The 12,896-nt window shown below is 34.7% G+C and overlaps 1 protein-coding gene across 1 annotated transcript in view; it reads right to left on the bottom strand.

Annotated features, from left to right (window-relative positions):
* Nucleotides 1–704: 704 nt before the first annotated feature.
* prkcaa (protein kinase C, alpha, a) overlaps nt 705–12,896 on the bottom strand; it is a 189,167-nt gene continuing 176,975 nt past the window's right edge. The window contains exons 16-17 of the mRNA XM_038286484.1: nt 9,634–9,774; nt 705–961 (exon numbers count right to left, since the gene is read on the bottom strand). Coding sequence (XP_038142412.1) covers nt 797–961; nt 9,634–9,774 — 306 coding nt within the window. The 3' untranslated portion in view covers nt 705–796. The remainder of the gene's footprint in view (nt 962–9,633; nt 9,775–12,896) is intronic.

Here is a 12,896-nt window from a genome sequence, read left to right as displayed (position 1 = left end):
TAGCTATGGAGTCCTTCAATATTGGCTTTTATAGAGCTATAAATATTCCAATCTGCAGTGTGCCAATAGACAAAACTAGCAATCTGAACATCTCATCTGCACAGTAAAACATGGTGGTGGCACAGTCATACTGTGAGAATTCCTCAGCAGAACACTGAAGCTAGTCAGTGTATAAGGATTAAATAAAAACCTCTTTTGTAAGCAATTTCAGCTTAGCCAAAATAAGATGCCCTCCATTCTTCCATTGTCACTGTCAAACCCAGCTACTATTTACATTCTTTGTGTTAGACTGTCTAATAATCGCATAATAATCCCAATGAAATACATAAAAGTTTGTGGTTTTAATGTAACAAAATGTGGAAAAGTTTAAGGGGTATGGTTTATTTTGCATGATACTTTAGATCTACTGATACCCTTTTCATCTACTAAGATTCCTAAACATACATTATTCTCTAAATCATACACCAGCATAGATTAATAAAGCTTGGCACCCTTCTGATTTTAATGCCTCCAGGTTACAGAGGCATGCTCCTACAGTGCATGCTCATGATACGGTAACTACAGAAACATTTGTCTTTTGGCAACCAAAACCAATTGAAGCTTTTTCATTCATTATCTGTATTGGCAAAAAAAAAAAAAAAAGTACAATTGATATATGCATGCCCTAGACTCCTGCTTAAAAAGAACACCAAAAGGATCAATTATGGGACTTGATGCTCTAATAACATTTTATTGACGGTTGGTTTCGGTAGGTGGCAGTGAACAGGGAGGTTAATCAGAGATACTACCATCCTTTTCATACACTCTGGACAAGTGACGGATGTACAAACTGACTGTTGATGAAAGAGAACCCTGCAAACTCTGCCTGGTCAATGTTGGCAATAACCAGCTCGTCTGGTGGTGTAAGCTGGGGCTGGGTGCGTGTGAAGAACTTGTCAAAGTTCTCAGCCCCTTTGCCGCACTGTAAAAAAACATACAAAACAAAAAGAGGATAGAGTTGTTTAGACATCAGGTATATACTGCAATAACAAGTGTAAAAACAGAACAAAATAGAATAAAGGTTAATGTTTGTAAAACACCAAAAAAAAGCCATTTTGCTTATGCCATTTCAAATCAGCTACAGTAAGTGAGTGTTGGGCTTGGTTAGAAGGTTGGATTATTTTGGAAAACAGCTGTAAGCAGAATATACACACAAAAGCATGTACAGCACCTGGCAAAGATATTCATATTCCCAGAACATTTTATTTTTCTGAAAAGCTGCAAATTTATATATAAGTATTTAATGTGGATTTCATTGCATAGGCTCACACAAAGCTGAACTTGAGGAGAAATCGTAAGAAAAATTTAGCATGTTTTTTTCTTATGTTATCTGGTCCTTTGTGTTGGTTTAAAATAAGAAATCCCTTCAAAATATATCAATGTTTCTAGCTATAATGTGACAAAATCTGCTAAATGGAGTGCTATTGTCATCGGATAGTCATCACCATACCTTTAGACACAGTTTAAGTTCTCAGTGAGCACTTTAATTATCTAAAAAGGATCAAGTTGACTTTTTCCAAGTGTATAATAATCAATGCTCTGTTGTCTATGTCTTGGTTCCTGTTATAGAATATTAACCGTTTTGATAATAGATCCTGTTAATATTAAGGACATTTCTCTGTTTGTTTTTATCTAGCCTTCAAAATAGGATGGATTTGGTTGACATGTTGCTCCTTATAAGAACAAAGGCTAAGAAAACATTGGGAATGATTAGCATGAAATGAAAAAAATAGATTGAATATTGAATCTGAAACACAAACTTTTCATGGAGCTTATTTTTTGGTTTGTTTGTCCTTTTAACTGTTAACTACTATGTAAATGTTTGCTTAAAGGAAAGTAGGCTAATAGATTGCCCCTTTCTTGATGAATACTTTTTGGGGGGTTTAAGCTTTTATAAAAAAAAATGGGTTAAGTGCTTTAAAACTCTTGACTAAATATTGTTATCAACTAATGTCTAGCAGTATATCAAGGAGCCTCTTTTTCTACAGTATTAATGTTCCAGCCACTCTATTGGGGTCTTATTATCTCTGTTCATTCGGGTGTCTCTGTTAGGAAAGGCGCCAGTACCTCCATATTTATTTCCCCTTCATGTTTGAATAGGATGGTCGAGAAAGAGTTCGACAGATGATTTCTTAGAGCCAAACAAAGCTGAAGAAAAAACCCCTGAGGGCACAGATGTGTCCAAGAGGATTGTGTTTGCATGCAAGAGCTTTTTGACTGTGATCGTTGCCACCATCAGGTGACATTTGCCCAGAGCCATGTTGTGCTGTCGCAGTGAATAGACAGCCAGGCCAATGGCATGAGACGAAAATCAAATGTGGCTCAACATGCACTCACATTAGTGCATTTGGCCCCTGAATGTCCTCTCCACCCTGCACGGCATACACCTGACGGGTAAGCGCCAGCATCCTTCAACTGCCGGGTCTTTCCGTCCACTTGTCTTCTTTTATCCATCACGAACCAGTCATCACTCAAGTGAGGCAAGACACGTTAAAATGTGACCTCATGCGAAAATCTCCAGCCCCAAAATGTCCCTTTCTGTATCCCAAAGCAGTTACTCCTTGTGACATCGGGCCACTACTCCGGGGCAACGCTGCCGCCGCTGTGTACAGAGAGCATATGTGGGATAAAACCTCTGCTGCAGAACTGACAGCAGCAATAGTTGACAAGCACGCCTCATTTAGTTCAATCTCTGTCTTTTGTTTCAAAAATAAGAATACAAGATTACTGCATGTTTTTCTCTTGGTATGGCATTATAAAGGACAAAAATATTTAAAACTTTCAAAGAAATTATCTTTGGAATAAATGTATAGGATTATTTTCACATTTATAGCAGTTATGAAGTGTTAATCGTGCTAAAAGGAGAGCAGTTTTATTTCATTATAGATGTAAGAAGCTACTTCCTTCATGCATATTTAATTTTTTTGTGTTTGCAGATTTAATACCATAAGGCCCGAGTGTATAAGGCTTGTTTTTTTATATACTGGTGTAGATTCTCAGTTATCCAGGTCACAGTCATTCCAAAAAAAGTTAAAAAACAAATCACTGGACTTAGTTTCCAAGTTTGAAGACGTTACGCTTCCCATCCAGGAGGCTTTTTCAATTCAAAATGTCAGGAATAGTGTTGAGTTTGAGGTTTTATACAGTAGCCCATCGAAACCTTATTTTTATTTTGAAAACATGCAAATTGGAACAGAGGGGTCCACCCCTTTGGAATGTTTTTTTTTGGCTTATTTTATTCGTCTGCAATGTCCCATACCCGTCTATGTCTCTGAAAGGGCGGTCGTTTAATGGCTTTCTTTTTATTCATCTTTAGATCTTTTTCTACTTGCTAATGTTAACTTTTATTACAGGGAGGGTAGAACAAACAGGAAAGAAAATTGCCTCTGATTGGATACTTCTCAGGAAATCCCACCTCTTGTAACAGTAGTTTTCTTCCTGGTTGTGGATAGTAATGTTAGTAAAGCCTCTTCTGGCTTATTGTTGATCTATTAAAGAGTTAGAAATTGGTGAAGTCATCATTAAATATCTTGATTATCAGTCATGGAAGACAGACATTTACATTTACAGTCAGTTGGCAGCCACTGTTAGCTATCTTGCCATTCATAGAAATTAACATAATAAAATTATCCAATCTTAAATTTATACTAATAGCAATGTTGAATTATATAGTAAAATTAGCAGGTAAACTTGAAATAATTACAGTTTTTATAAGTGGTAGCTTTCTGATTAAAAGTATATTGTAGTTTTTTTTTATTATCATATGTGATTTACTGTAGTGGGATTTTGAGTATTTAACTGCTGAAAAGGATGGGTGGGGTTAACATTGGGGGTTGGTGAGGTCATGGAAACTTCTTGAAAACAAAAGAGAAAGTTCACCATAAACTTGACCATTAATAAATAGCAAATTACTCCTTTCTGCAGTCATTTAGTCAGGCCTCAGTGGGTGAACTTTGGTTAGTATGCTAATAAAACATCCCCACATACTTTGTGACCTAGTGTCCTACATCAGTTTTCTGACCTACTTTCTCTAATCTTTAATTCTCCATGCCTTTAGACACATACAGATGCACGCCTCTGCACTTAACTACCATAAAATAACACACATGGCTACTTAGGAAGATAAATAAGTCCTTATTTCCATTAGGCCTGTGTTGAGACACACAAAGATGCACGCACAATTTATCTCTGTCCTTAACCCTCTTCATCTCAACATGAAGGATGTATTATGCAAAACTCCACAATTTATTTTCTTTTCAAAGTTAAAAAACAACTGAATGGAAACCAGGGCTGATTAAGGACAAATCAGTGTTATTTATAATACATGTTGAAAGTGGTTTTATAGAAAAATTATGAAATAGTTGGTATTAATCTCCTACAACATATATATATATATATATATATATATATATATATATATATATATATATATATATATATATATATATATATATATATATATATATATATATATATATATATTTATTTATTTTTTATTTTTATTTTTTCAAATTAAACAACATTTGAGAGGGAATATGCTATATGTCTTTTCATGTTCTTTTCCATTTTATTATGTTTCTCTGCTACAGCAACTTAGGACTTATTTATGTTATTTTAAATTGCCATGCCAGTATACAGTATGTCTGACCAAGTCTCCTGAGCCACACACTTTTGCTTCTTGGAAACTGCTTCAAGTCTTTTGACTAAGTCCTCCCATTTATTTGTTGGCCTGGTTTTCATAGACTATGATTCAGCAGCTCTCGATCTGACCTACTTTCTTCTATTCAAACCATAAAAACGATCCAACATTCACCGGTGGGTGTAAAATATGTAGGCATCAAGTGGACTGTTCTCCCATGAAATTTTAAACACCAACACAGACCACCTTAATGCTGCTGATATTTACTCATTAGATTGCTTCATTACTTATTGCAGGCAGCTGCAAAATGACGCCTTTGACGTCATAAATATGGATTTATGCTAACTATGCCTTTAAAAGCAGTCATTCTACCACAGTGACTATGTTCTGCGTAATGTCTGAGGTCCTTGTCCACCATATACAAATTGTCTGATTCTCATGGTTAGACACAGACAGCTTTTTTTTATTGCAATTCTACTGCCGTCACAGCAGACTGAAGTGTGATCAAGAGGCAAGAAAAGGAAGAAGACAGAGGAAAGAGGAGGAGGAGCTGGATTAGTAAGGCAAGAACAGATTGCATGAGGAGTGAGAGGGTGATGTGTAATGACAGCCAGTTAATGGTAATGGACTGAGCAATAACATGGAATTTACATGGTGTGGAAAATGAGGCATGATGGCTAATTCAGCAGGTGACCATAATTACTGGTTCAATTCAGCAGATGCTCCTCTCTTTCCATCTCTCCCATCTTCATGGAAAATGTGTCATTGTACACATCCAGAACCAAGCAAGCATTCACTGGGCAGTGAACATGCAGGGTTGGATACTTCCTTGGAACTTCAGTGGAGCCAGTATGCACCCTGACCTTTCCACATTACATCTCATTACAATCCCAAACCTCATGGTGCTGGTTTTGGATTCTGCTTGATTGCTCAACACAAAGAAGGGCATAATTGTGAATTGGATATACATGTATAACCAATACAAAAGTTTTCTTTTTTTTTTTTCTTTTTTTTAGGAATTTAAATCTAAAAGATATTCTGTGTGGATTTATGATTGACATCTTTTCTTCAATAGCAACAGAAGGAAATTCAGTGTAATGATTGCCTTCAGAAGTCACGGCACACACGTAGTTAGAAAGGAAATCCCCTGTATAAACCATACAGTAGATGTCAAGAAATTAAGCTATGTGTAATAATGTGGAGGGAGTATATATTATTACACTATATTATTTTTTGTAACTTATATTCTACAAATATTGATCTTTAACGTATCAGTGTTTTACCACTGCTTGCCACACTCAGAGATGTACCTGTATATGCAAAAAAAAAGGAACCATGAATTTGTTTCCCTCTGCTGCACAAATATGCACTAATTTATGTTTCTGTACTGTCCATCATCCATTCTTGTTATCAAGTCATCAATGTGGCAAAGTTAAAATGTGTTTGCATAGTTTTTCATGGTACTGCATAGAGCGTCATTCATTCACCACTGCTCAACACATTATAGCAAAGCAACAAGCTGGTGCAGAAGCAATAATATCTTCCTTCAGTACTTTTCAAAATCTATAATAACCATCATTTTCTTTAGCTGACTCCCACACACAAACATTTTCCTTATAAATACACACAAAGCACACAGAATACATCAGCTCAGTGGGTAACTACATGGGCGAGGAGGCCATGATTCATGTTATTAGAGGAAGTGGACCCCTTGAGGATTGAAGCAGTGGAGAGCTGGAGTTTAAAAATGAATATATAGGAACAGACTCATGTATAGAGAGCAATGGATAAAGTACTATTTGGTTTTTCTGTTTTCTCAAAGAAACACAGCTTTTATGAATCCTCTGCAGAGCTTTGAGCTCTGATTTAGATAAACGTTCACTAATAAGCATAATAAAAAATTCAAAAAATAAAATGTATTCAGGAATCATTACCAGCAATGGCATAGTAATATAAAAATAATTATTTTGTTTGATGCTGTATTACTTCAATTCAACTCAGCAATGTTAAATTAATATATTTACAGTAACAGCAAAAAAGCCATGTTTAGCACCAACCATAGATTTAACTGGATATCGGAGTAAATACTTTTTCTTATGCAATATTTGAAAATTGATTATTTAGGTCATGATATTCAGTGGGTTTATTTAATTATTGCAGATCAATATCCTTGGATGAGGCCAGACAGTCTTGATAACTAGGATTCCTTTCATATCATCATAAACAGCGAAGCCTATTTTCCTTGACAACGTTTAAACATCTTTAAACAAAAAAAAGTCTTCATTAAATTAAAAAAATTAGAGGGAAAAAAGTAACTTAGATCACAGAAAACACAACCGTTTTCCTAATCTAGGCTAAAAGCAATGTTGAAAAATCAAACAGCTCAAAACAGTTCAACTTTTAAAGCAATCTTTAAAATAAAACACTCTTCTAACTGACTTTAAAAGTCTCAAAATATTCTTCAAAACGGTCTGCCTAACTTCCTTTAAAATGGTTCTCACTTCTTTATTTTATTCATCAAACTTAAAGCATTTGTATACGTTTGGTTTCAAAATAAGACATTTCGTATCAGTGATAATATACTTTTAACTGTACTGGCCTTTTTTTTCTCAAAAGAGCTAATATATCAAATGTAATCTGAATATTGTAACTGGGGGTAAGTTTGTAAAAGTTTTCAAACTTTTAGCTGCTTTTTTATACAAAACAAATACAAATTTATTTATTTATTGGCATTGTTTTGGAGGCTAAGTGACTGCTTAGGTCTAGAGAACTTCACACCCTTATTGTTTGCAACAGTTGGTTAGTTTTGCTGATGATTACTTAATCAGATACAATGGAAAAAACTATGGGCCTGTTCTATATAAATAATCATAAAAGCAGCATGTTTGGAAAAGGTTCTTTTTCACAGTATTTTTATTTTACTGTCGTTTTTTTAAGCACACCTTCTGGCTCAGTGGAATATGTCAATCTTTGTGGGTTACAAAAGACCTTTAACCTCATTTGTGGACCTTCTAAGAACTAGATAATTCATTGTAATCCTGAAACGATTTAAAAAACTATAACATTGTCAGAGAATTGCTTGATTTTGCTTTATTATGGTACGTTTGTATGTAGTTCTAATAATTAATTTGAACACTCGGTTCATTTCCTTCTTTTCATTCCTAGAATTGTGATTGTATTCAACAAGGCCTGAATACACACAATTACTAAAAGCAAATTAAAATTCATATTAAATGATTTACTCCATTTTTATGCAAGTCATTTTGAATGTTTTTTCAAAATAATATGCTCCTTTAAAAAGCTTCTTAGCATGTGCCAAATGTAGTAATGAGGTTGGTGTCAAAGTTTTTCTTTCTACGTATACAGAAGGTGTCAAAGAGTGAAAAGCAAAAATTGTTTTAAAAGGTTGATGGGATCCTTGAGGTTTGTTCTGTTTAGTCGAAACCAAAAGTTTCAAACAAATAGTAATTTTTAGGATTAGCTTATCATCACATACAATATTGCCATGAGAGAATTCACAGATTAATGGCAAAAATACAAAAATGTTAGACCTCCTTTAATTAACCTTTTTACTCAGTAAGAATTTAAAATCATTAAGGTGATTATTTTAGAGCCCTTTTTACTTTTTTATGTACAACTATAAAAACAAAAAAAAAATGTTAGAACTGTAAATTTACAGTAATTTTTTACCATTTTTTCAAGGCTGCACTTTTAAAAATATGAAATTGTCCAGTGAGCTGTTTCCAAACGAAATTTCTTTTTGCTTTACACTTGTGTAAACAAAATGACAAATAAAATCTGTCTAAAGTCTAAAATGATCAAAACGATCAGTGATGATAGATGCCTTTCTGTGGGGAGTTTGTATACAGAAATATGTTTACTGTTTCCTTGCTTTAAGATAACATTCATTTATATCAGTATTTTAGCTGCAGTCATATGTTGTTTCTATAGAGTCTATAAATATAAAACCCCAACAGTTTATTTCACTGATCTGTCAGTGAAAAAAGCTAATTCTTGTTCCACAGATGGATACAGAAACAGATTTTCTCCACTGAACAAAAGGTATAATAAATTAATATATTTATATTTCATTGCAGCAGAATTGCCTCTTTAAAAGTTCCCCTATTATTTACATTATCATCACTTCCTTTAAGACAACTCCTGCAAAGCCTACTCCTAGGGGTATGGGAGCAATCTTGTATCAAAATTATTTGCATATGTGTGTGGAGAGTTGTGTGTGTATCTCGATTTGTGTGCATGCAGCGGGATTTGAAAATGTTTTCATAAATCTGGAAATGTGTGAGGAGATTTCTGTGTCTACAACAATCTGCAAATGTGTAAAACTACTTGTGTGTGTAATCCGGTTTTTGCATTGTAACATTTGCAAATGTTACATTAGTTGCAAAAGTTAAAAATGTTACATTTGCAGATCTTAGTATCCATTTGTAAATCTAAATACAGAATTGTGGATTTTTTTTTTACACCTTTTGCAAAAATAGCAGAATTTGCAAATAACTTTCCATTTTGGATTGTCTTTATGAGATAATTTTAAATAAAAAGTGTTATGATCAGTTATTCAGTACTTAAGTACTGTATCCTTTCACCTACTAACTTTTATTTACTCTTGCTGGAGTCATTTCTTGCCATGTTTTACTCTAATTTGAGTAAAAATATGATGAAGTACTCTAATTTTATAATGAAATGCAAAGTTTGAAGGTTGTACAGAGTTACAATAAACCATAATTTATTAATAGTCCATTTGTAGTCATATAAATGGGATGGATGAGCAGTGACACCTTTAGCTGAAGATGAGGAAACAAACACCTCCTTCTGCACTGAATCATGCTTAAACATAAACCAAAAACAATATCCTCATAAGATGTGTGAGGTCTAGTGATGGAATGCACTGAAAAGCATTACCTGTGGAATTTTGTATCCTGAATGTGTGTACTGACCGTTTTAGGCTTGAAGGGTGGCTGTATCTCTCTGTTCTCAAGACGATCCCAGTCGATCCGTCTGAAAAAGGCGTGTTCTCTGATGTCCCTCTCTCCTTCAGGGCCGCAGCCCAAGCGCTTAGATGGGTGTTTGGTCATCAGCTGTTAATACCAAAACAATAAACCAAGAACATATTAAATGGATTGGGTCAAAACAATTAAAGCAACAGTGTGTAACCTTCAGCCACTAGGGGCTCTAAACCTGTAATGTCCAAGTGTAGCATCCCTTAAAGCAACTAGAGACACTGAAGTGCAACAAAACGAAACAGCCTCTCTCATTGTTTTTGTTTTTTGCAATCTGACCAACAGTCACACCTCTAGAAAAACAACTTTTAGCTTAGTTAGCTCTGGTGTTTAAAAGCGGCACTCTGGACAACATCAGTCATTCATTGACGACCCTATTAAGTTACAGTTTAGTTTAAAGTTGCCAGTTTTTGAGAAGGACAGCAAGTGCTGTATATTGACCTGAAAAATCATTGAATATATCTCAAATTAAGCTGATTCTTAGGTTGACAATTATGTATTGTTGGTTTAAGCAAAACATCAGCTCAGTGCCGATGCCAACAGTATACAATTGCATCGATCCAAAACAATGGTTAAAAACTATATGTTGTGTACAGATTTTATTTCTTATAAAATGTTATTGATTAAGGTCCGGCATACACTGCATGATACTTTCAGTCATTGTACTCAGCTACAGGTCAAATTGTACGACAAAACCACAGGGTTCATAAGTTCACAGCTCACAACATCTGTTCTTATACTGTATGACCCTCTGATGCAATCTGACAGCTCACACTGTATGACCAAAAACTACAAGTCGGACTCAGCCTAGCAGACAAAAGGCGCTGGTTGAATTCTTTCTAAATCAGAGAAGAAGAAGAATTTATTGTTTTCAGATGTGCAATGAGCAAGGTTGAGGTAAATTTGCTAGTAGCTCTGCTTCAATAGGAAGATACACTCAAGATGACAATCACCTTAAGATGGCCGACTGAATTTCAAACATGTTTGATTTCATCCTACCATACCATCGGAGGTGATCGTGAGAGGCTAATTACTCCTTGTTGCCCTCTTTATACTATGTAACACAGGACGGATGATGAGGCTGAAAGCTCGTCCTCATCTCCGTCCGTCATCTAAAAAAACATGTATACCTACCTTAAGAAAATTACCCTAAATTCCTAGTTCAGGGAACTTCAAATGCAAACAGATTACATTATGTTAACTATAATACTTTTCTATATAATGAAGCCGCAACATATGATAGAAAGCTCAATTAAAACCCCCTAGATAGGGTTAAAGATGTGATATTATGCTTGAAAAATAAATTCAAAACCAACTTTGTCTGAAGCCTAAATGACAGCTTAAAGGCGTTACTATCCAAAATGAGACCTATTAGCTTTGGATCTTTTAAATATATCTAAATGAAAATGGTCATCCCTCTCTTCGTCTGGGTATCCTTTAAAATTAGATGCCACTGCTTTTCTAGGTCAGCAAATGACAGCTAAACAGATGGACCAAAATCTGTGACATAATGTTGTTTCCCTCTGCCTGTTATGCCTTTAGAGGACTGCTGTCTCTTCAGTTCACCATGACAATAACATGACAAGACAATTTGCACCTAGTTAGAAAACCAAAACAAGCTCTGTATTCCAACACTGAAAATAGACACATATAAAAATTTTTTTGGTGTAGATTTACTAAAACAGATTCTAAATTAAGTCCTAAATTTATAAATAGCTTTGAATTTTGTTAAGACTAAATTTTCACGAATTTGAAAGGAAATAGGCTTATGATAGGACATATTTTAAACATCTTGAGTATGCATTATTTTTTGCACTGCAGGATATTGTTCTGACTGAAAGGCAAAATGATGAGAAAGCACGAATAATGATGCAAAGCCAGTTTGTTTTAGGATTAATAAAAGTAAGCTGCCTTTGAACAATTGACCCCTGAGTTGGGCTTACTACTGTATGTGCAAAGTTATTTTTTTAAGGTATATGTAAAAACACTGACAAGTTTTTTTTACATTACTCTGCAAATGTTATTGAATCAAAATGTTTTCAGTTACAATAACTTACCTTGAAATAGACAGAAAGCATGTTATTTAGTGAAGAAATTTACAGTAGAAATGTCTATTGTTTTTTTGCTTTATAGAATTAGAAAGTGTAAGCCAGAACTGAAAACAATCATTAGCTTAAAAGACTGCAGCATATACATCTTCTGATGAAATTAGTATTTTATTATTTTTATTTACGGGCCCTGACTCTTCAAGTGCCCCGAATGGAACCCATGCAAAAATACTAGATCATTTTTAGTGGTGTTTATTAAAAGTTAACCTACAACAACAGGACTTTTGCTAAAACACCTAACTGAAACAAAGACTATAAGGTTATCTCATGCATCAGTTTCAGCTAATAAAAATATATTTAGCCCAAAACTTTAAAATATCTTGGGGAGATTTTCTTAGTACAGTTTAAAATATACTGAGTAAACAGCTCATCAGTTTAACAAACATAAAACACCAACAATTAAAAGCTAAAACATTAAAACACAATCTTAACCAATTGGTCAAAAAAGTCTTTAAAAACGTTATCAAACATTGATGTCTGTATGTTACTGCACAAAGTATTGGTTGGGAAGTATTGGAACAGGTACTTGCTTTCAGGGAAATGTGCTTTTAAAAAGAGTCAATAATATTTCTCCTCTACCTGCATTGCTTAGAGCATTAAGGAAACAAGCAGTCGAAGAGAAAGAGCTCAGTAAAAACGCCAGCAGGGGTGCTATGGATACCTAAGCCACAGGAATCAGGTAAATGTTGAAAGGATCCAGGAGATGGCTATGGGATGCGATGGAAAGGTCTATAACCAGCTGGGGCAGTGGCCAGCAGACCAGCCCATTTAATGCACTGTCTGTGAAGCTGAGTTCAGGAAGGATGTGGCCTTCACATACAGTAGGTGAGCCACGTTAACCAGGGGCAGAGCGTACTCTCTTCTTTCCTCCTTATGATTAGCACTTATAAAAACTGATCGCAAAAGATTTTAAATCTAAACGCTTCTGATGTTGAGACACCAGAAGTGAGAGGACTCCACTGACGAGGATTGTAAGAAAGCTTTAGTTCCATTGTGACAAAAATGGTTTCTGTGCTTCTTGCTGAGGATATTTGACCAAAACACCACCATATTAAATAATTCTGCTTCTTGAAGGATTATTCAAACAATCAT

Source organism: Cyprinodon tularosa, unplaced genomic scaffold, assembly GCF_016077235.1.
Source record: "Cyprinodon tularosa strain WSP-4 unplaced genomic scaffold, ASM1607723v1 ctg226, whole genome shotgun sequence".
Classification (NCBI taxonomy): Eukaryota; Metazoa; Chordata; class Actinopteri; order Cyprinodontiformes; family Cyprinodontidae; genus Cyprinodon; species Cyprinodon tularosa.
The sequence above is the reverse complement of the archived record's forward strand: the minus strand, read 5'-3'. Positions and strand labels throughout refer to the sequence as shown.